General features: G+C 37.7%; 1 protein-coding gene across 1 annotated transcript; it reads left to right on the top strand.

Annotated features, from left to right (window-relative positions):
- The first annotated feature begins 130 nt into the window (after positions 1–130).
- Positions 131–24,607, top strand: LOC139641984 (ladderlectin-like). The gene is made up of 6 exons (XM_071516667.1): positions 131–182; positions 493–558; positions 1,615–1,805; positions 21,417–21,551; positions 22,287–22,398; positions 24,579–24,607. The coding sequence occupies exons 1-6, from the start codon at positions 131–133 to the stop codon at positions 24,605–24,607; spliced, it is 585 nt and encodes a 194-aa protein (XP_071372768.1).
- Positions 24,608–24,797: the final 190 nt, after the last annotated feature.

Genomic DNA, 24,797 nt, shown 5'->3' with positions numbered 1-24,797 from the left:
TAATAGTTTTTTTTTTGTTTTTTTTAAATCAGAGCTTGTCGTTGGAGTTGAAGTCTCTGATGTGTTGTTTTCTTATAATTTTCTGATTGTTTGATTTTCATTGCAGGAGTCCAGTTCACCACTGTAAACAATGCTGACCATTTTTCTTCTCTGCGCTCTGTTCGCTCTGAGCGGTGCAACAGGTGAGACTCACCAACACACAGAGCCTATCTCCCCCTTTTTAGACTCTCAACCTGTTTGTTTAAACTGCAGTCAGGTTCTCATAGTTTTTATGCTTATTCCAACGTGATGAAATCAACAACAACAACAAAACAACAAAATCAGACTCAGAATGATGCACTTATTCAAAAAATTACAATATAATTAAAGGTCAAAATTTCAAAGGGGTGCCTGCATTATTTATGGGGGACAATATGTTTACTTGTTGTTATTGTTGTTGTTAATGGTGTTGTTGCTGCTATTTCTGCTAACACTCATCTTCTCTTACCTTAGAGCCCCAGGTGGAGACCAGAGCAGAGCAGCACCCCCCTCTGGATAAGGTCGTCTCTGCAGCTCATGGTACAGTCTCTCCTCATGTTATTATTAGTAATACTGTATATTTACACTCCTTCAGCCAGTGGAAGGCTTTTAATCTCCCATGAGGCTTCAGTTTAACTTTTTTTTTAAACAGCAATGTCGAAAGCTCACCTATGGCACAAAGGGCTAAAAATGTTACTTTTGCAGATGCAATGTTAAAAATGTCAAATGTGAGACTTCATCCGACCCCAAAAAAGTTGACTGAAGTTCTTGTCCTTCTGTATGGTTGAGATGCTGGTTCAATTCCCTGTAGGGAAAGTGCACAATACTGCTGAATAATAATAAATAATAATAATAATAAATTACATTTCTATAGCACTTTTCTCAGTACTCAAAGACTGAAGTGAAGTGCCCCTGAAGCCATATATATGTACCAATCTGTTCAATGGATATTGAAAACTGACTGCCACCAACTAAATACTCTGATAGAATGCTACAAGCATTTGTTTGCACAAAGCTATTGTGGTTGCAGCTGTACGACGGCATATTTGGACTAAAACTGAGAATTTCTGATATTAAAGTCAGAAAGTTTTTTGAGAAAAAAAGAAAGACTCTACCTAGTGGAATACTTGGTCATCTCCACATCATAGACACCACTGAACATGAGGAGGTGCAACAAACAGGCATCAACTTTACTTATCCAGATAGTGAAATGAATGAAGTTGGTTGGCTATGATTTGATATTTGATTTGATATGAGATTTTTCTCGTTTTTTTTTCTCTTAAAATTTTTTTGTTATAAATTTCTGCCTTTAATCTCATAGTTGTTCCTCAGAATATTACCCCCCTCCCTGCAGTAAATGTTGTTTTTGCCTACAATGGCTGTAGTACATTATTCTTAATCTATTCTTGTAAAAAAAATACAAAAAAACCCACCTACATTTGAGACCAGGGCCCAGTTTCCTTATAACATTTTAGCACTAAGATAATATTTTTCCATTGGTTTTGACTAGAGCAAAATCTAACCTTAATGTGAACATACATTTAGGGAAACCAGGCTGTGATCATCAGTTAATGAGTCCACACTTTTCTCTTCCAGAGGAGAGGCCAGAGGAGCTTCTGGCTTCAGGAAGACTGGAGGAAGAGGAGGCTCAGGCTCAGGAGGCGGCAGGAGCAGAGGAGCTGGGTAACGGTGTGGAGAGCAGGAGTCGCTGTCTGTCAGGCTGGTCCCAATATGGATCCAGATGCTTCGTCTTCCAAAACAACCCAAAAACCTGGACAGATGCAGAGGTAAGGCCTGATGCTACATGAAAAGTTTTATTCCAAAATGTTATCCACTTTTACTGCTACCTCAATATTTCCTTACCTAATATTACTTCAATAAATAAGGAGTATTCATATTTTATAAGATTATTTAATCCTTAAAAGTGATCATTTGTGAGTCCAGTGATTGTTAGTGGTAGCTACCACCCTGATGAGAATAAAATTTAGAGCGAAACACTGAATTTGTTGGCATTAAAATGGTTAAATTTAAAGATATTGAATATCAGCACAAAATACCAGATATCTGCTTGACTGACTGTTGCCTTACTCTGAACTGCCAACTTTACAGCTGATGCTGTCACCATGAACTGCATTACAGCCACTCAAGAAATATGTGCAATATTTCTTTGTTACAGAAGTTTGCATTCAAAGTTTTGGAAGTGCAGACACTTGATGAGGCCAAACTGTGTCTTTCTGCATTAAGAGCGGTTTCTCTCTTCTTTTACAGCAACATTGTTTGAACTTTGGTGCCAACCTTGCCTCCATCCACAGCTTCGGAGAGTACCAATTCATCCAGGAGATGGTGAGGTGGAGCAGCGGTAGCATGTCTCGAACCTGGATCGGTGGCAATGATGCTGTTAAGGTAGCATACTCATCAGTTTACCCAGATAAATCCAGTCAAGCGTGTTTCCTTTCCGTCAAAAACATCTGTATGGCAAAAAAAAAATTTGGCAGCAGAAGCCTCAGGCTAAAGTGGTAAGATGTATTTATCCATCTGGCGTCATGCAAACCCAGGGGCCTCATGCTCTGTGTAAATTCAGATCTGACCCCTCAGCTCTTGAAGTTTAGTCTCAGAGTGGTAGCGCTCATTTAGGATAGTTTCAGTCTTTGAGTTGTCTGACAAATATATGAATTCAAATGACAGCAGAATTGGGGATAACACACTTAAAATCCCAACCAATGATAGAGCCTTCATTCTCTGCACCTCAAGATCCTTTCCCACAACATTTATTCTGCAGATGCATTCAAATAAAACACACTGGCCAGTCAAGTGGATGTAGATATAGATGGTGTCTCTTAGAGCAGGTTGAGGTGTGATACAGCAAATTTACAGTGCATTATGCAAAATACATCAGGCAATTTCAACAGCTACAACTTTGTGCAAGTTACCAAAAATAATAAGAGATTCAAATTCTCTGTTAACAGAACTTCTCGTGGTTCTGGAGCGACGGGTCCAGGTTTGACTATCGGCTCTGGGCCAGCGAAGAGCCCAACAACTATGGAAACACAGAACACTGTGTTGAGATGAACTATGGAGGTAGAGTAACTTTTCCCAAATCCCTTCAACCTGAACCTCTCTGTCACAAGCACACTTTTCTAACATCAACAGATGCAGACACAAGTTACATCACTTTTTTTTTGTTTAATCTGTTCTAAAAACTATCTCTTTTGTAATTTACAGACCAGGACCGCTGGAACGATTGGACTTGTGAAACTCAGTTACCTTTTGTGTGTGCCAGAAGGCTGGACTATTAAACTCACCCAAACAGCCACTGGAACAAAGAATGAGGAGTGAGAACAGCAAATGGTGCTACTTTTGTTATTAGTTTGTATAGCTGACCAGTATAGATGTTAAAGCAGTAAAGCAGTAAAGAAGTTTTGTTGTGGTTCTTGATCTTCAGTTAAGTCTAAACGGGGATTCTTTGTAGACTGGCTGACGGGCATCGGCAGTGGGACACACTGACTGGACGATATCTGATTTTTAAACCAATATATCGGTTGATGTTAAAGATTCAAATTCTGTTCATAAAATTTGCTGTCTGTCTCTTTTGCATCTTGCCCGTCACTTTCCACCGTGTATTATCTGGTAAAACAGAAATCATATAGAGATGGTCTTATGAAAAAGAAACGTGGCACTGTTCAATAGTTGATCTTGTCTTGTCTTAAGTGGTTCAAGTCATATCTTCATGACAGAAAGTACTTTGTCTCCATTGGAAACTGTGTGTCTGAGCAGATGGCCATGACCTGTGGGGTTCCACAGGGGTCCATTCTGGGACCTCTCCTGTTCAATCTCTATATGCTTCCGTTAGGCCAAATCCTACAAAATAATAAAGTAGCCTACCATAATTATGCAGATGACACGCAAATCTACATATCACTTTCACCAGGTGACTATGGACCTGTTGAAACTCTGTGTCACTGCGTCGAACAAATCAATGACTGGATGCGGCAAAATTTTCTCCAACTAAACGGAGATAAGACCGAGATAATTGTCTTTGGAGCACAGAAAGAAAGACAGAATGTCTGCTCTCACCTTGACTCCCTGTCCCTCATAACTAAGAGTCAAGCCAGAAATCTTGGCGTTATCCTGGACTCAGATTTAAATTTCAATAGCCACATCAAATCGGTAACTTCGTCAGCTTACTACCATCTAAAAAATATTGCAAGAGTCAGAGGACTAATGTCCAAACAAGACCTAGAAAGGCTTACCCACGCCTTTATTTCCAGTAGATTGGAGTACTGCAATGGTCTGTTCACAGGGCTTTCAAAAAAAGCTCTTCGGCAACTCTTATTCAGAACGCCGCTGCCAGGGTCCTGACGAAAACTAAGAAATACGACCACATTACACCAGTTCTAAAATCCTTACACTGGCTACCAGTCACTCAGAGAATTGATTTCAAAATCTTGCTGCTTGTCTACAAATCACTCTGTGGCTCTGGGCCCAAATACATCTCTGACATGCTTGTGCCATATGAACCTTCTAGGAACCTTAGGACATCTGGGGCTGGCCTACTGGCTGTCCCAAGAGTTAGAACAAAACACGGTGAAGCAGCGTTTTGTTATCATGCAACACAGACCTGGAATAACCTCCCAGATGATATTAGACAGGCCCCGACTCTGACCGCTTTTAAGTCAAAGCTAAAAACTTTCTTATTTTACATTGCCTACTCTACCCTGTAATGGCTAAAAACGTATCTTTTCAGCTCAGCTTTTAAATAACCTTAATTTTAACACTTTCTGTTCAGGATCCCAACAGAGCTGACACGGGCAAGTACGAATTTTCATTCGTCTTGTCCAGGTAATGCTTACTTGCGCATGAGTGAACACTATATGTGGGGGGGACAGAGCTTTACCCTGTGTGATTCTCATCCATCTCTGGATGGTGAGGTTTTTGACCAAGAGGAGAATCTATGATTCTCGTCTGCCTTAGGCCGTGAGATCTGACGTAAATATCAGATCAAGAGTAGAATCAGGAAGGACAGGGGAAAAGAAAATTACAGAAAAACATATGGGTTCACTCACAATGTGCATCTAAAAGTGGGAGTATTTGTTGTATTTGTTGTGTTCTTTCATCTTTCTATCTCATTTGATTTGAACTGCACTAGTTTACTTTTAAGTCTTTTATCTTTTGTATCTCTTGTCTGTATTTTTGCACTTTTTAATTGTAAATCTTTTACCTTTACTGTATTTTTATCACCCTGTAAAGCACTTTGAATTGCCCCAGTGTATGAAATGTGCTATACAAATAAAGCTGCCTTGCCTTGCCTTGCCTTGCCTAATATTCTGTCTGAAACACAACATAAGAATAGAAATAGAAATAGATGGAGGGAGAGAATCTCAAATGCAGCATCAATGAACTGTCCCCATATTTCATCTCACATTCACATTTCAAAACTCTGGGTCTGATATAAACTGCAATGAATGGTCAAATTCATGGAGAAGAAAGTTAAATTCAGAGGGGTTGTTTTAACTCGCCCGGCGGGCAGTGCCCAAAAGTTGCATACCTCATTACATAGATCAAGTATATGCTTAAGCACTTCGAGTGGCGCTCTCAGCCCCCCAGATTTCGCAAATTAGATGCAAATATGGACTAAACCTCTAAAGTCAGTCCGGCACCCTCTGAAGGCATAAATACGTCAGAGTTTGAGTATTCTGGTGAACCCTCGAGAGGAAATACGCCTGACACCACCGTGACCTTAAACTACTGTATGTCAAGCAGAGTGGCTGATAAATCACACAACATCAAGTGATACCAGTGTCTGGGTTTTAAATCAATATGTGTGCTGGTTTATTAAACAAAGTAAAAGAATATACTCACAACTCAAAAGGTTTTCCTTCTAGTTGTATAACCAAATATAATGATTATGGTATATAAAGGTTGAAAATACAAAATGAGTAAAAAAATGTTGGCCAACGACTGCCCTTCTGTATCATATTACAGGGTTTCTGTGTCAGCCTACTACTGTACTACATCATTCCTAACCTTAAAGGGACAGCACTCATAACAAAATACTACCTTTGACCATAATGCATACACATTAAGATTAATCACGTTTCACACTTGTTAAATTTGATTACAATGAGTATTAAACATGATTACAATGATTATTTTGATTAAATGAATATTATGATTTGATTACATGAAGCATAGACTAAGCATGGTTATACTTAAGTATATGTCAAACAAAACAAAGGGAAATATAGTGAACCGTGTTATGCTTTATTTTAACCTTTACATCTGACTTGACTCTTTACACTAGCTGATTCCCACATCAGCTAGTGTATCTATCTTCTTTTTTTAATGAATTCCCAAAGAGAAATTGAGTCATTGCAACAGTAATGAATAGAAAGTAATTTGCCCAGAGGTGCAAATATTTGTTGTTTAACTATTCAGTAACATATTACTGCTGATCTTATAATTTTCATGTTTTCACTTCAGTTGAAGGATTTCACAGCCTTCTGTGGGCTATCCTTTGAATGACAAATCTTGTTCCATTTCACACAGGCTTCGCTGAGCACTGGGCCGTTCGATTCAGTGTGCTGAGGCCAGTATATGAGCGGTTTAGCGTTAGAGCCCCGTTAGAGGGCCCCGCCTGTGATCATAGAACTAGAGTTACCATGCATAACTATCGATGTTCATAGTCAACTGACATGTTGTTGTCAACTGTGGAGTATCAAAATAAAGTGTTCCCAAACAAGGTACTGGCCAAATCCTGAGTTTTGAAAGGCAAAAATCTCAGCGCCAGTCATTGGTAGGCTATTGATCAACAACCCTATCAACCTCCCTAAAAACCTTATTGTTTAGTTTCAGTCCATATTTCAGTATTAATATGCTTGTACCATTTTGGTACACAAAGATTCATGCTCCACAGCTTCTATAGTATTTCACTTGAGCACTAGCATCATGTTTTATATCTATATTTATTATGATTATAGTTGTTATAATTATAATAAATCATATTTTATATATAAATTATAATGTATTTATAATAAAACACAATTGTCCCTGTGTTTCCTTACAACAGTAATTTACTACAGCACCCCCTTGTTTTTAGCAATTATAGACCTATTTCCAAATTACCCTTTCTATCTCAGCTCTTAGAGAAGGTAGTTTCTATCCAACTATTATCTTTTATGAATCATAATAACCTCTTTGAGGAATTTCAGTCTGGTTTTAGAGTGCTCGTGTCAAGGTCAAAAATGATCTTCTCCTATCAGCTGACACTGGAGAAATACATATAAATATTAGTTTGTCTTAATCTCAGTGCCGCCTTTGACACAGTCGACAACTCAGTCCTTCTAAACTGCCTTGAACTGTAGGTTGGCATCAATGACAGTGCCCTAAATTGGTTCCACTCTTTTTTCCACTCTTTCTCAACACACACAAGTTGGTATCAAAAATGAAGTTGCAAGTGCTTACACAAAAATACAAAATAGCAGAAAAACAAAAAGGGAGATGTAAAGATGAAAGTTACAGTAAAGGTTTCTTGTAAAATTAAACAGCAGCTCCTGTTGGTGACACAGCAACTTCTGGTGTTGTAGATTTATGCCAAAACAATCCAGTGTGTATGCAACATATCTTCAACAGAACAGAATCAGATCTTTTAGTGTACAAAACAGAAACCTCCACAAAATCTGACTAGGATAAAAGATTCCTGGTCTGATCTGATCAGTAGTGGAGACAGTTTGGCAGAGAGAGATCAGATTAGAGAGATCCTCATACTGCAATAGAGCAGTTACAGAGATCAAATGTCCACAATAATGACAGTCAATAAATCAATTGAGATCTTATCAATATCCAGTAAACAATTATTTAAAATACATGTGTGTTTCCTTGTTGTTTCAGTATATAAGTGCCTTTTTCTCCACAGCTTTCCACCACATATTCACTCTAGCAGGTGAGACTTTTGGGTTACATGCATCTTAATAGGGGAGTTTTTCATTGGAGCTTGTGTTTAGATAACTGCATATCCAGTCTGCTACTTTTACTCACAAGGAGTTGATTCTCTGATATATATATATATATTTTTTTTTTAAATGATTCTGATTCTTTGATTTTCATTGCAGGAGTCCAGTTCACCACTGTGAACAATGCTGACCATTTTTCTTCTCTGCGCTCTGTTAGCTCTGAGCGGTGCAACAGGTGAGACTCACCAACACTCAGAGCCTATCTCCCCCTTTTAGACTCTCAACCTGTTTGTTTAAACTGCAGTCAGGTTCTCATAGTTTTTATGCATATTCAAACGTGATGAAATGATTCTGTTAAACAGTAATATTTCTAGCCACCTGTGGCACAAAGGGCTAGAAATATGATTTTCAGTAAAATGTGAGAAGGGTAGAAAAATTAAGGATAGAGGAATTAAAAGAAGTAGTTTTTGTTGATGGTTAACTGCTCGTCTACTTGTCTTCTGTTGCAGATACAATGGAGAAGATGGCTGCTGCAGAGCAGAACATGTCTCTAGGTAAGAATGAATAGCTTTGACGGTGACTTGAATTCATCTGATCCAAAAACACTCAAATACAAAAAGTTCTTGTCCTTATCTTTGGTTGTTTGGACTCAGCTGTATAATCTGAGATCTGAAAATATCACAAATGGTAATAAAATGTCTCTTTAAAATAATGTAAGCAGGAGGCTGGTATGATGGTTAGGAAGGCTGCCTTATGGTAAAGAGATTCTGGTTCAAGTCCCTGTAGGGATAGTGCACAATACTGCTGAAGTGCCAATGAACCCATATACTGTATATGTACCAATCTGCTCAATGGATATTGAAAACTGACTACCATCAACTAAATACTATGATATAATGCTACACATTGTTTGTAGAATTTTAGTGTGGTTGTATCTGTACTTGTAAAACAAAAAAAAAACATAGCTACAGTCACCTTCAGAATTATTGTCATCCTTCATGAAAATGGATTGTATAAAATAAACAATAGACAAAAGATGCAAGGAAGCACGCACATCCAAACTAAACCTAGGTGCTGGACAGAAGGACAGTCAATTATTATAAGATAGAGTCCACACACTAGAGATTGCTCCAAAGGTGTTTAATTACCACCACATGTGACCTGAGAGCTTTGCTCGACTTGATCAATAAAACAGCTTTGTTGCTAAAATGATTGTGTTAAAATGAAAATATACGGCTCCCCCATATGTTTCAGCCGACAAAAATGACTGATTGTATTTACAATTTTTTTTACAGCCAGTTTTGCTCAATTTCATGAAGGGTGTCAATATTTCTGAAGTTAACTGTACATTTGAGACTAGGGCCCAGTTTCCCAAAAGCATTTAGCACTATATGCCATTGGTTTTGACTAGAGCAAAATCTAACCTTAATGTTAAGATACATTTAGGGAAGCTAGGCTGTGATCATCAGTTAATCGGTCCTCCTCCTCTAATGAGTGGAGAGCAGGAGCCAATGTCCATCAGGCTGGTCCCAATATGGATCCTGATGCTTCATCTTCAGGAGGAGCCCAAAGACCTGGACAGAGGCAGAGGTAGGGCCTGATGCTCCGCCATGCTACATGAAGGGTTTCATTCCAAAATGCTAATATTTCCTTACCTAATATTACCTCAATAAATAAAGGAAATAAATATAAATAAGGATTATTTCATCCTCAAAAGTGATATTTTGTGAGTACAGTGACTACCACTCTGACAACAATAAAATGCAGAAGGAAACAGATTTTTTTGGCATTAAAATTGTTAAATTTAAAGATATTGAATATCAGCACAAAATATTGGATATCTGCATGACTGACAGTTGCCTTCCCCTGAACTGCCAACTTTACAGCTGATGCTGTCAACATGAAATGCATTACAGCCACTGAAGAAATATGTGCAATATTTCATTTGCAGAAATTTTGCACTAAAATTTTTGGACGTGCAGACTCTTGATGAGGCCAAACTGTCTGTCTGCATTAAGAGCGGTTTCTCTCTTCTTTTGCAGCGCTATTGTTTGCACTCTGGTGCCAACCTTGCCTCCATCCACAGCCCTGAGGAGTACTATTACATCCAGGAGCTCGTGAGGAGGAACACTGGTGGTTTCCCCCGAACCTGGATCGGTGGCTCTGACACAGCTCAGGTAGCAAACTATCCAGGTCAATCCAGTCTAGAGCTGCAACGATTAATCGATTAGTTGTCAACTATTAAATTAATTGCCAACTATTTTGATAATCGATTAATCGGTTTGAGTAATTTTTTAAGAAAAGTAAGTCAAAATTCTCTGATTCCAGCTTCTTAAATGTGAATATTTTCTGGTTTCTTTACTCCTCTATAACAGTAAACTGAATATCTTTGGGCTGTGGACAAAACAAGACATTTGAGGACGTCATCTTGGGCTTTGGGAAACACTGATTGACATTTTTCACCATTTTCTGACATTTTATAGACCAAGCAACTAATCGATTAATTGAGAAAATAATCGACAGATTAATCGACAATGAAAATAAATGTTAGTTGCAGCCCTAATCCAGTCTACTGCTGAGCTTGTTTTCTTTCTGTCAGACAAGTGTATGGCAAAAAGATTCTGGCAGCACAAGGCTCATGTTAAAGTGTGAAGTGTTCAAATGTACAATATTTATCCATCTGGTGTCATGCAAATACACCCACGGATCTCATACTCTGTATAAATTCAGATCTGACCCTTCAGCTCTTGAAGTTTAGTCTCATTTAGGATCGTTTCAGTCTTTGAGTTGTCTGACAAATATATTAATTCAAACAAACATGAAGACAGGCAGCAGAGTTTCCATGACACAAATAACAGCAGAATTAGGGATAATACTCTTAAATTCCCTTCATTCGCAAAATACATGAGACAATTTCAGCAGCTACAACTTTGTGCAAGTAACCAACAATAACAAGTGATTGAATTTCTCTGTTAACAGAACTTCTTGTGGTTCTGGAGTGATGGTTCAAGGTTTGACTATCACCTCTGGGCCAGGGGAGAGCCCAGCAACTATGGAAATAATGAACACTGTATTGAGATGAACTGTGGAGGTAGAGTAACTTTTCAAAAATCCCTTCAACCTAAACCTCCCTGTCACAAACACGCTTCTGTAACATCTACAGGGTTCATACAGCTTTTTAAGAGTAAAATTCAAGCACTTTTCAAGCACTTTCAAGGTACCTAAATCAAAAATTTCCAAACTCTCGAAGCCTTTATCATCACACCTAAATTGTTACTATAAATGCAATTGCGAAAAATATAGTTTACAGTATTCCTTTATACCCAGAGCAATCAATGTATTTTGTCACTTTGTTTATTTTACCAGCTGTACATATTAACTTTGATTGTATGTTTTGATCATGATTATTTAATGCTTGCTAATTTCCAGAGTAAGGGATCAACAGAGGAGTTATCTAGCTATGAATGACGAGTGCCGACTCCCCCATCGTATACAGGTCAATCTCCTTTCTGTGGCTCCTCTCTGAAGCCATTTTTTTATATTTTTCGTTAGGCAGCCAGTTGTCATTAAAATGACAGCCTGGTATGTTGCTAAAGCGATGACAAAATCCACCTGTTCTCTAGTAGCTGATGAGCAGGTACAATAGTTAGCTAGCTACCTTCAATGTGCATGCACGCACAACATCAAAGGTCAACATCAAAGGCCGCTCCGCTCCTCATGACGCGGAGCGGAGCGGAACGGAACGGAAAAACACCCCCTTTTCATTTCGGAGCCCATGTCAGTCAATCGAGTCCGCTCCGCATCTTGTGTGAGACACCAGGAGACAACAAACAAATATGACGACGGGATCGTTTCATTTCAAATATTAAACGATTTTTGGTGTGATTGTGTAGATGAAACACCAGATTATGTTGAAAATCAAGCATTTTTCAAGGAGTATATTCGAATTCAAGCATATTCCTAACCTTGAAAACATAACTGTTAAAATTAAGCATTTTCCAAACTTTCAAGACTTTGTACGAACCCTGCGAGTCACAACATGTTTTTGGTTTCATCTGATTTAAAAACTGTCTCTTTTGTAATTTACAGCGGAGAGCCATTGGAATGATTCACCATGTGGAACTCAGTTACCCTTTGTGTGTGCCCAAAGGCTGAACTGTTAAACTCACCCAAACAGCCACTGGAACCAAGAATGAAGAGTGAAAACAACAAATGATGATACTTTTGTCATTTGTTTGTATACCTGACCATTAAAAAAATTGAAGCAGTAAAGAAAGTATTATTGTGGTTCTTGATCTTCAGTTAAGTCTAAAGGAGGACTCTCTGTGGACTGAGCAGTTATGCTATTTTTCTGTAGCATTCTACATACCATTCATCAATTAATATAGTTTTTATTGAAACACTTTAACACTGACTGCTATTTCAATCATTACTTGTAATCATGTGACAGCTGATAGTCTGGGGCATCTAGGGCAATAGAAGGATACAAGAGCAGAATAGCTTTATACACAGATGATGTGGTGCTTTTTATATCTAATCTGGCACAGTCAATTCCAAATCTATCAGACCTCATTAGGACGTATGGTGAATCTTCAAGGTATAAAGTTGATAATACTAAATCATCTATATCATCTACATTTTGTAATTCCCCATCAGGATTCAAATATTTAGGGGTTTATATCACTCCTGATATACATAACTTAGTTTCTGTAAATTATGACCAATTATTACTAACACATTTAAATCAGTTAATAAGTGGAAAAGCCTCCCTAGGACATATCAATATAATTAAGATTAACCTAAATTTCTATATCTATTTCAAGCTGTACCACATAGTCCTCCACCCTTTTTTTGTGTATTTGGTTTTTATCTACACTGTGTGTTCCATGTCATTTTTACCCTTGTGTTTACCTGACTGCATAACTAATTTCCCTTTGGGACAATAAAGACATTGAACTTGATGTTCCGGTTCTCAGAGCTGACCAATACCCTGTTGTTTAAAATTGACCAAATACAACATCATAATTACCACTAAATTTATATTTATATTCCAAGGAATTAAACAGTTTGAAAAAAGAAACACACAAACCATTTGTGAGTAATAATATTATGGTTTGGTATGAAACACGAAAATACTACATCTAATTTCTCTTGCTTTTTGCCAAAATTGGGAAATACTTAATTTAAACCGGGCACTCATGACCTGGGATTGAAAAAATGGGTGGAGAGGGGCTTTAACAAGGTCGCAGATTTAAATAAAGATGAGACACTATACATTTGAGGAACTACAGTTAAAATATGATATTCCTCAGGCACATTTTTTCAATAATTTGCAGATACAGTGTTTCATTGCAAATTCACAGGAGAACTCCCTGGGACGGTTTGGCAAGGGAGTCCATCCCTTGTCCATACTTTATTCTTTGTTACTTAAAATTCCCAGGAATCATCTGAGGATAAAAGACTTGCATGTGATATAGTTGAAGAAATACTAGATTGGAAGGACATTTGTCTCAAATCCCAAATTCTGACTATTAACACAAGATTTTAACTCCTCCAATATAAATGGCTAATGAGGACTTACATTACACCCTCAGTATTATATTATTTTGATCCAAACTTTCCATATGAATGTACTAAATGCAATCAGAACAAGGGTTCTTTATATCATTGTTTATGGGAATGTCCAATCATCAAAGATTTTTGGAAAAATGTTTTACAATGCGTATCTCGTGTAATTTCAGTTAATCTATATGTGTTGTAAATTGTGTCTATAAGGTATTTTTCCAGTCAATTGTAATTTCAGAACTTGTAAGAAAAAAAATGGGGTATTTTTGTTTTTGAAGGATTACAGACTTTGAGGACATGTGGGGTATGTTTATGGACTGCTTAAGGACACTTCCATTTAAGACTGACATTATGTAGGATAATTCTCCATATTCAGATTTCAATAAGTATCCACTTGCCCACATGCCCAGGCACACAGATAGTTTGGTCAGTAGATAAATAAGCCACTTGGCCAAGCTGGCCCAGGCACTCATAACTGCAGGTTCCACTGTTCCATATTGGTCGCTTTACTCTCTATTCTGAGGAAACGACACATAACTGCAGCACACATGTTTTGGTGGCTTAGGTCTGCTGTTTTGGGGGTTATGTTCTCCCTGGTCTAATGCATGTGCAGCAGCGAGCCATAAAAGCAGATCTATTCTGCCAAATCCAAACTTACTGCTATGTCATAACCATTTATAAACGTATTAATATCAATATTTGAGTTGTGAATAATGTAGTACTGCAGCCCAAAAAAATATATTGTAAAAGAAACACAACATATCAATTCAAATGGCATCACTTTTATTCATATCAAATATATTTTGTCACTATCAGACCAATACTGCTGGAATAACCTGAACTGTCTGCAAAAGCTGCATTTCCTCTGTTCCAAAAAGCTGATCGTCTAACTCTCCATGACATCAGCTGGAAAAAACAAGGACTGGAATTTAGGATAGCTTTGTAAAAATATGATTATATTTTTGATTATATCGTTCAGCCTCCATCTTTGATGGATGAGAGAAATATTCAACTCAGTTCAGCAGTATTGATTAAAAGTTACATTCATTCATGTTATTTCCCCACATCAAAATAACCCTGGCAATCAATTCACACTGTAACATCTTAGGTTTTTTAATCAGCATGGTCAACAGAAAGTGAAAGTTTTGTTTATCTCAGCCATCAGTTGGATCATTGTTTGTCTAATACATAACTAGAAGATAAAATACATTATTTTTTTTTTTTTTTTTAGCAATCCCCAGACATTGAGTCATTGCAGCAGTAATGAATATAAAGTAATTTGTCCATTTGTTGTATTTATTGTTTAACTATTACTACTATAACCATAACTATATTCAGTAACATATTGCTGTTACCATTTGAAAACCTTGTAACTCCTATTTTATGATTTTATAAGTTTCATGTTTTCACCTCAGTTGAAGCATTTCACAGCCTTCTATGGGCTGAGAACATTTTACCACATTTGGTCTCATAAAATTGTTAGGATAAACTCAATAATGCTTGATGGTCAAGCTGAAAACAAAGCTGTTTTCCTTAATTTCTGAAAAGCTGACAATTTGAAGATACAAGGTTTCCACCTGACTGGGAAGAAATGTGCCCATCAATATATACCTGTTCTTTCAATTCCAATGGGTGGGTAGTTTTTATTCCCAAACAGAGGGTATCACTTTATTTTGATAGTCCACTGCTGACTCTCAACAGTGTATCAGTAGATATTCAACAGTGTATCAGGTGACTGTCAACGAGATCAACTAGGTATTTTCAGTTGACTCTTAACAAATGCTCACCAAACTGTAATTTACATCAACTACCTGTAAGTTGATTGTGAAGTATTCTTTCTTAAATTACTATCAATAGACTGTTGACAACTTCAGTTAAAGGAATAGTTCACCAAAAAATGAAAATTCTGTCATCATCTACTCACCCTCATGCCAAATTAAACACACAATCTGTTAGTCCATATAACATCCAGGGAGGTTGCCAGTACAACTTCATAGCAGCCTTCTCCAAAACAACTGAAGTCAATGGGGACCTGTTCTTTAGAGTTCCAAAACAAAAACAGCCAAACAATCACACTGTGAATAGAAAGACCTATACAACATTATTTGTTGCACATCAATCAGCTGTAGTTAAGATTTGCACTGAATTACGGTGTAAATATAGGTCTTTTTGGAACTCTGAAGAATTGGTCCCCACTGACTTCAGTTGTTTTGGAGAAGGCTGCTATGGAGTTGTGCTGGCAACCTCCCTGTGTGTTATATGGACAAACTTCACCTGTGTTTCAACTGGCATGACGGTGAGTAGATGATGACAGAATGATTTCAGAATTTTCACAGGGGAATACAGTTAACACACATCAGGTCTTTATTCTTTTGCTACTATGGGTGTTGAGTTAAGCAAAGGGTCTCAGAAACTACGCCTGAAAGAGGCTGGAGCTGCACAGAAGTGAAAATTTAACTTTGTTGTAGGACAAAATTAAAGACATTTTTGGAAAGGCCTTGACCTGGAGAGTAACATATGTCAATATGAAGAACAAGGGTGGTTCCTGTACTGCAATATTGCCCTTTGAACTCTGACCCCGGGCCACTTTGAAGGCTTATTATGCAGCAACACAAGGGGCTACAGACATGGGATCAACTTCTCTAGAAAGCTATTGAGCTGTACTTTCATGGGAGTGGGGTTACTGATGGCAGGCGGCACTGAGTTGGGTTGAAATGCAATATTTTCTGAAATTCTCCTGCTTCCCATTAGGATATAATTCCCAAGAGGATATAATCAAAAAAAATTACAAAAATATACGTTTGTTGGTGCTATTTTGCCGCGATTTCATCAGCTGTGTTTCATGGGCAGAAAGAGGTATGTTCAATGACGAAACGGATTATGCAATGTTTAGAAACAGAACTCCCGGCTGCGTTCTTCTATTTAAATTGCGTTTATTGTAAAGTAGATGTAACGGTACAGTCGTTAGAAAGTGCTATACAAATGTATTTATTTATCTAGCAGGTGACATCAAATGGTAAATGCAAGCGATTTTTTTTTCATTTGGCCTCGAAATTGATCTACAACCATATTAACCTTTTTTTTTTTTAAGTAATATTAGCACCAAAGAGCTCAAGCAAAGAAATTCAGCAAACCAGAATGCCTTATTTGGGCAGAAAATGTAGGCCAGACTGTGTGTTCCGTGGTCTAGGAGAGAAAGCTGTAGGCGTCCAATACTGCCGCGAGAGGTTTTACCATGGAGTCTATGGAACGCCTGGTGTGTCCTATACAGACGCAAAAGGGTACCTTTAGCGTCATTATAGCGACGTCAAGGGATTTGACAAAGAGTCAACATAGGACGAATTGGGAATGAGAACGGGTTGGATAAAAATGTCTGCAGCTCAGAAACCATAAGTCCTAAAGCAATCATATTTTGTAGGTGGGCTGTTATAGTCCTCCGCTACTCAGGCAAGGTGGCCCATGCATATTGGCCAGAAGGTGGCGCTATAAAAAGCAACCGATATAGGTCCCTGTCCCTCAGGACCTGAAGGGCCACATCTAGTTTTGTGCCTACGTCCATCCACATACTTAACTCCCACCCTCTCCTCTACCCATCTGCCCCCTGCAGGGAAACTAACTGACTGAACAACTTGTGCCCTCACACATGCCTACTCAGACACTAGCACTACTGCACCGTGGCACTATTGCGTGATTGTCCTATTTGTCTTGTCTGTACACTGCACAAACAAAGTTCCTCACGGAAAATAAAGTAATTTGAATTTGAATTTGATGTTTTGGCCAATAACTTGTGAACCGTTTGTTGTAGAAAGACAATTATTTTGTCCCTAGATTCTTTTGAAGGTGTGTGGCAGGAAGAGGGGGAAATATATTATCCAGGTAGAGCAGAGTATCATCTGCATACAAAGAAATAGAGCTCAGTAGATATTTATGTTATTGGAGTAATGTTATTGAATAATCTAATTGAAGCAAGCGGCTCCATGGACAAAATAAAAAGAAAAGAAGACAGAGGGCAACCTTGCTGCATGCCTCTTATAATTCTGATAGGGCTCAATAATGTACTTCCTGTTATAATGACAGCATAAATTGTTTTTTATCATGTTAATAAAAGCAGTACCAAAACCCATGTGTTTCAAAACTGACAACAAATATGACCACTCGAGGCAGTCAAAGGCTTTTTGACAAAACTGCCGAAGGTGTTTTACCTGTCTATTATGTGGAAAAGTGTATGCATATTGTCTGAAGACAGATAGCCTTTCTAAACCCTGTTTGGTCAATATGAGTCAACTTAAGGATGTAAACTTCAAGGCGTGCTGAAAGTTCACTGGCAAACAACTTGATATCGGCATTGATAAATCACAAGGGCGATAACTTTAGAATTTTATTTAGGATATTTGTCCATTTTCAACAAAAGGGAATTGATAGCAGTATTAACGCCTCTCCTGAACAAGCCCATACGAATAGTAGTGTTCATCATTTCTACTAAAAAAGGGACAATAAAAACACAAAACTTAATATATTTCAGGGAATATCTTATTCCTGGATTTTTTACTTCTTGAAGTGCAGATCAGTGCCCCTACTGACAGTGCCCTTCTGAAGAAAGACAGGGCAGGTCATTTTTCTTCAGGAAAGCATGTAACCTATCTGCTGACTGACAGTGTTTAGTTGAGTAGAGCTCTTTGATTAAGAGGATGAGTGAGTAGGTAACCTGTCTCAGATTCAACTGTCAGAATATCGTAAAGTTGCTCATTGTGATGTAATTTGTTTGCCAGCAATAGCCTGGGCCTGCTACAATTAAAGAAACTCTTTCATACTTTTTAATTGATAAAATATTTTTACATTGGTGTTATTCACTTCCATTGTACCTTGAGGTATTCCAATGATAAATAGTTGGAGAATGAACACAGAATGTTTAGTGTTTTATATCCAAATTCTATTTCATTATAGTGCTAATGAGCATGAAATTGTGCTTACAGTATATTCCCATAAAATGAATGTCACTGTGGCTAAGTCAGCCTTATTGCCAAGGAAACCTGCCAAGTCTCAAGACACTTGGTCACATGAGGGCACCAGTCTCTGCAAGCTCACAATAATAGCATTATGTCTTGCAGTCATGTTGTGCTTGGACCCCATCAATTGTCCCTTGCAGCAATATTTTTCTAATTGTATTTAACTTCATCTTTCACCTACTTGTTATGAAATGTTCTGAAAAGGAAACATTTTTTTGGAAAATAGTCATTACCTGGAAGGTCATGATTCAATATCTCTAAAATATAGAGGATTCAGTCTATAAATTGGTTCTCATGTCAACCAAGAACTCAAGGAACTTACTAATCTTTAAAAAGTACCACAAAATGTTTCCGTTTTGTGCTATAAATTGTTTTATGAGAGTGTCACTTTTTTCAAATGGTGGCTGCAGTATCTCATTTTGGAGTGAACCTCTTCATATGCAGCACCAACAATTATCACAATATCTTGAAGTCAGAGTACAAGGTCAGCTTCAAGTATATCTGTTACTGTTCTCCATATCAACCATATCAATATTGGTCCACATGGAAATTGTACTTAGTAGGAGCTTCATTCAAAGAGATTTACACCATGCAACCTAATTCTTATAAAATGATTGATAAATAACCTTATTGCTCTTTCATCTAGGCTTTCTCAACCCACACCAGTTGATATAAAAAATGAAGTTGCAACTGCATACATGAAATGAAATAAAAATGCAGAAAAAATTGCAGAAAAACAAAAAAGTTGATATAAATATGAAAGTGACAGTAAAAGTTTGTTACAAACTAAACAGCAGCTACTGTTGATGAGACAGCAATTTCTAATGTTTTAGATTTAAAGCCAACAGAATCCAGTGTGTATGCAGTCAGATTTTTTAGTGTACAAGACAGAAACAAAATCTGAATAATATAAAAGATTCAGGTACTGATCTGTCCAGTAGTGTGAGATAGTTTGAGGTTTCCGGGAAATCAAGCACTTTATCCTCATACTGTAATAAAGCAGTTACAGAGGTCAAACTTCGACAATAATGACAGTCAATAAATTAATACAAAGTCACTGGAAGCAAGCTGTTGTCAATATCCAGTAAATAATTACTTAAAATTCATGTTTGTTTCCTGGTTGTTTCTGTATATAAGTGCTCTTTTCTCCACAGCTTTCCAGAACCTACAGACACTCAGCTGAAATATTCACTCTAGCAGGTCAGACTTTTGGGTTACATGCATCTTAATAGGGGACTTTTTCATTGGAGTGTGTGTTTGTATAACTGCATATCCAGTCTGCTACTTTCACACACAAGTACACACAAGAGTTGATTCTCTGATATATTGTTTTTTTTAAAAATGATTTTATGATTCTTTGATTTTCATTGCAGGAGTCCAGTTCACCACTGTAAACAATGCTGACCATTTTTCTTCTCTGCGCTCTCTTTGCTCTGAGCGGTGCAACAGGTGAGACTCACCAACACACAGAGCCTATCTCCCCTTTTTAGACTCTCAACCCGTTTAACACTGCAGTCAGGATCTCATAGTTTTTATGCTTATTCACACATGATGAAATCAAGGACACAACAAAACCAGACTCAGAGTGATACTGATGATTGCTAATGGTGTTGTTGCTTCTATTTCTGCTAACACTCATCTTCTCTTACCTTAGAGCCCCAGGTGGAGACCAGAGCAGAGCAGCACCCCCCTCTGGATAAGGTCGTCTCTGCAGCTCATGGTACAGTCTTTCCTCATGTTATTATTAGTAATACTGTATATTTACACTCCTTCAGCCACTGGAAGGCTTTTAATCTCCCATGAGGCTTCCGTTTTACTTATTTTTATTACTTCAGTGAAGAGGTTTGAACACTTTCCATGTACTAACCATACCACATTCAATATTCAGTCCTTTGTGACACAGATTCTTCTGTTTTAAGCAGCATTGTTGAAAGCACAAAGGGCTACAAATATGATTTTCTGCTCTATTGCAGATGCAATGTTAAAACAGTAAAATGTGAGACTTCATCTGACCCCAAAAAAAATCAACTGAAGTTCTTGTCCTTCTGTATGGTTGAGATGCTGATTCAATTCCCTGTACAGATAGTGCACAACACTGCTAAAGTGCCCCTGAACCTATATATGTACCAATCTGCTCAATGGATATTGAAAACTGAAGATGATCAACTAAATACTATGCTACAGCGCTACCAGGATTTGTTTGCATTATGCTATTGTGGTTGCATTTGAGATCAAGGCCAAGTTTCACAAAAGCATTTTAGTATAATATTTTTCCATTGACTGGAGGAAGAGGTGGCAGGAGCAGAGAAGCTGGGTAACGGTGTGGAGATCAGGAACCGCTGTCCGTCAGGATGGTCTTCATATGGATCCCGATGCTTCGTCTTCCAGAGCTTCCCAAGGACCTGGACAGAGGCAGAGGTAAGGCCTGGTACTCCACCATGCTACACATAGGGTTTCATTCCAAAATGCTATTCATCCACTTTAACTGCAACCTCAATATTTCCTTATCTAATATTACCTCAATAAATAAGGATTATTTCATCCTCAAAAGTGATATTTTGTGAGTCCAGTGATAGTTAGTGGTAACTACCACCCTGATAAGAATAAAATTTAGAACGAAACATTGGCATTAAAATGATTATATTTAAAGATATTGAATCTCACTATCAGATATCTGCTTGACTGACTGTTGCCTTCCTCTGAACTGCCAACTTTACAGCTGATGCTGTCACCATGAAATGCATTACAGACACTCAAGAAATATGTGCAATATTTCTTTGTTACAGAAGCTTGCATTCAAAGTTTTGGAAGTGTAGACACTTGATGAGGCCATACTGTGTCTTTCTGCATTAAGAGCGGTTTCTCTCTTCTTTTACAGCAACATTGTTTGAACTTTGGTGCCAACCTTGCCTCCATCCACAGCTTTGGGGAGTATCAATTCATCCAGGAGATGGTGAGGTGGAGCACTGGTAGTTTCTCCCGGACCTGGATTGGTGGCACTGATGCCGTAAAGGTAGCATACTCATCAGTTTACCCAGATCAATCCAGTCAAGTGTGTTTTCTTTTTGTTAAACATATCTGTATGGCAAAAAAAGATTTTTGCAGCAAAAGTGTTAAGTGTTCAAATGTATTTAACCATCTTGTGTCATGCAAATACACCCAGGGATGTAAATTCACCCAGGGGTGTAAATTCAGATCTGACCCCTTAGCTCTTGAAGTTTAGTCTCAGATTGGTAGCGATTGGTTTCAATCTTTGAGTTGTCTGACAAATATATAAATTCAAACAAAGATGAAGACTCCTCAACCTCTGTCCCGCTTACTTACACTGAGACTAATTGGGGATAACACACTTAAATTCCCTCCATCCAAAATGAAAATCAAAAGTGCTGTTCACATACCAATGATAGAGCCTTCATTCTCACCACAGACTGAATAGAATAATATTTAAGAAATGTCAATTTTTTTTTAAATTCTTGAGAAAATCCCCTTCCTGAATGGAATGAATTGAAAGTAAATTGACCTTGGTCCACGTAGTCCTTTCCCACAACATTTATTCTGCAGATGCATTCAAATAAAACACACTGGCCAGGCAAGTGGATGTAGATATAGATGGTGTCTCTTGGAGCAGGTTGAGGTGTGATACAACAAATTTACAGTGCGCTATGCAAAATACATCAGGCAATTTCAACAGCTACATCTTTGTACAAGTTACCAACAATAACAAGTGATTCAATTTCTCTGTTAACAGAACTTCGTGTGGTTCTGGAGCGACGGTTCCAGGTTTGACTATAAGCTCTGGGCCAGCGGAGAGCCCACCAACTATGGAAACACAGAACACTGTGTTGAGATTAACTGTGGAGGTAGAGTCATTTTTCCTTCAACCTGAACCTCCCTGTCACAAGCACACTTCTCTAACATATAGAGTAACATATTTTTGTTTTCATCTGAACTGTCTCTTTTGTAATTTACAGACCAATACCTCTGGAATGATTGGAGTTGTGAAAGTCAGTTACCTTTTGTGTGTGCCAAAAGGCTGGACTATTAAACTCGCCCAAACAGCCACTGGGACCAAGAATGAGGAATGGGAACAGCAAATGTTGATACTTTTGTCATTTTTTTGTATAGCTGACCAATAAAGATGTTGAATCAGTTAAGAAATTGAAGTATTGTTGTGGTTCTTGATGTTCAGTTAAGTCTAAAGGAGCAGTGCTATTTTGCACTACACTCTGAAAAAAAAACTATGCTCTTTATATTCTGTAATTATAACATTTTTATTGAAACACATTCCCGCAACACTTCAATCATTACTTGGAAACATTTGATAGCTGATGTCTGGGGCATCTTGGTATAACTAAGGTGCATATTAGGGTTCAACTCTTTCCATGCCAAAATTTCAGTGTTTCCCCAGAACTCTATTCTTTGCAGGATGAAGCTTCATATCAGCACCACTCCATCAGTCCAAGCACCGTAAGTGCTGGAACCCTATTGTATTTGCTGGAATTATTTACTTTCTTTTTCTCCATTAAAAGTGTCTACAGCTCAGAAACCATAAATCGTACAGCAAACATTATTTGGTGGCCTCCTATGGCCCCCCACTACTCAGGCAACAAACAAATCAATTGGCTGCATGGTGGTGCTATAACAAGCAACTTGGCCAATAACTTCTTAACTGTTTGTTGTTGAGAAAATTCCTGTGTCCCAAGATTCTTTGGAAGGTGCTGAGTCCAACCCATGTATCACTTTCAATGTCCGCCATATTGGATTTTCCGTTATTTTGAGTTTTTTATAAATCACTCCTCCTAAGCCATTCATCTGATTCACATGAAACTTGGTGTGGACAATCTTGCCACCATCCTCCATAAAAGTCGCATAAAGATACTTGATTGGCCAAATGGTTTAGCTTTTATCAACCAATGAACTTTTAAACCTACAATAAGCGATATCAGACCTTATAACCGATCCTGAAACTAATGTGTGCTATGTGGAGATTTAATTGAGACATACTGTAAACCAATATCAACATGTGCAGGCCAGCTGTGTTGCTGTTTACACCTCTGTTTCATACTAAAATGTCAATAAAAAAATGTATCACAACAATGCTTGTATCACTTTGATCTGGATCTATTTATTCATTAGAGGCATTCAGTCTCCACTCACACTATGGAAATGCTCAATGTTTCCTGTTAATCACTCACCAAGATTCATCCATCACAGTTCACAGTTCAGAGTATTTTACTTTAGCATAAGCATCATGTTTTATATCCCTTGGCTGTAGCTCATGTAGTTATTATTAACATTAGTCCTTTTGATATCAGTGACTATAAGCCTTTGACACATTAACAGGCTGCCAATAAAGGCTTATGTGAATGGCTGATTGGACAATTTTTCTTTTCATAATAAGCCAATAAAACAGAATTGCCCAATCTTTGCTTAGAAAATAGTATTAGTGTTTAGTAGTAGTAGTGCATGCATTTCTTTTTATTACTGAAAATATCAATCCGTCGATTTCAGGATTTTTTCCCTGAAACTGCTAAATGAACTTTTAGCCTTCTTCAACACACAGTTGTTATCAAAAATGAAGTTACAGCTGCATACATGAAATGAAATAAAAGTGCAAAATAGCAGAAAAACAAAAAGGAGATGTAAAGATGAAAGTTAAAATAAAAGTTTATTATTAAACTAAACATCGGCTCCTGTTGTTGAGAAAGCAAGTCAGCAACATATGTTCGACAGAACAGAATCAGATACAAGACAGATGCTTCCCCATAATCTTACGCTGAATATTATAAAAGACTCATGAACTGATCTGATCAGGAGGTGTGAGAGAGTTCTGCAGAATGATAAGTAAGTTCTCTGGAAATCAGTTTATCCTCATACTGCAATAAAGTAGCTAAAGAGATAAAACTTCAAAACAATGACATCAAAAAAATCGTTGAAATTTCTTTAGAAGCAAACTGTTATCACTATCTAGTAGATAATTATTTAAAATTCATGTGTGTTTCCTTGTTGTTTCTGTATATAAGTGCTCTTTTCTCCACAGCTTTCCAGAACCTACAGACACTCAGCTGAAATATTCACTCTAGCAGGTGAGACTTTTGGGTTACATGCATCTTAATAGGGGAGTTTTTCATCAGAGCTTGTGTTTGGATAACTGCTTATCCAGTCTGCTACTTTCACACAAGGAGTTGAAGTCGATTCTCTGATGTGTTTTCTTATGATTTTCTGATTCTTTGATTTTCATTGCAGGAGTCCAGTTCAC

The sequence above is a fragment of the Centroberyx affinis genome, unplaced genomic scaffold, assembly GCF_046629955.1.
Source record: "Centroberyx affinis isolate AG114_WGS23_722 - 3 ecotype Tasmania unplaced genomic scaffold, CSIRO-AGI_Caff_v1 ptg000422l_1, whole genome shotgun sequence".
Taxonomy (NCBI): Eukaryota; Metazoa; Chordata; class Actinopteri; order Beryciformes; family Berycidae; genus Centroberyx; species Centroberyx affinis.
Note: the sequence above shows the minus strand (reverse complement) of the source record. Positions and strands in the feature narration are given on the sequence as shown.

Coding starts and splice junctions, on each gene's coding strand:
- LOC139641984 (XM_071516667.1), top strand. CDS start 131: ATGCTGACCATTTTTCTTCTCTGCGCTCTGTTCGCTCTGAGCGGTGCA. Junction 183..492: donor CGCTCTGAGCGGTGCAACAG/GTGAGACTCACC, acceptor CTCTTACCTTAG/AGCCCCAGGTGGAGACCAGA. Junction 1,806..21,416: donor AAACCTGGACAGATGCAGAG/GTAAGGCCTGAT, acceptor CTTCTTTTACAG/CAACATTGTTTGAACTTTGG.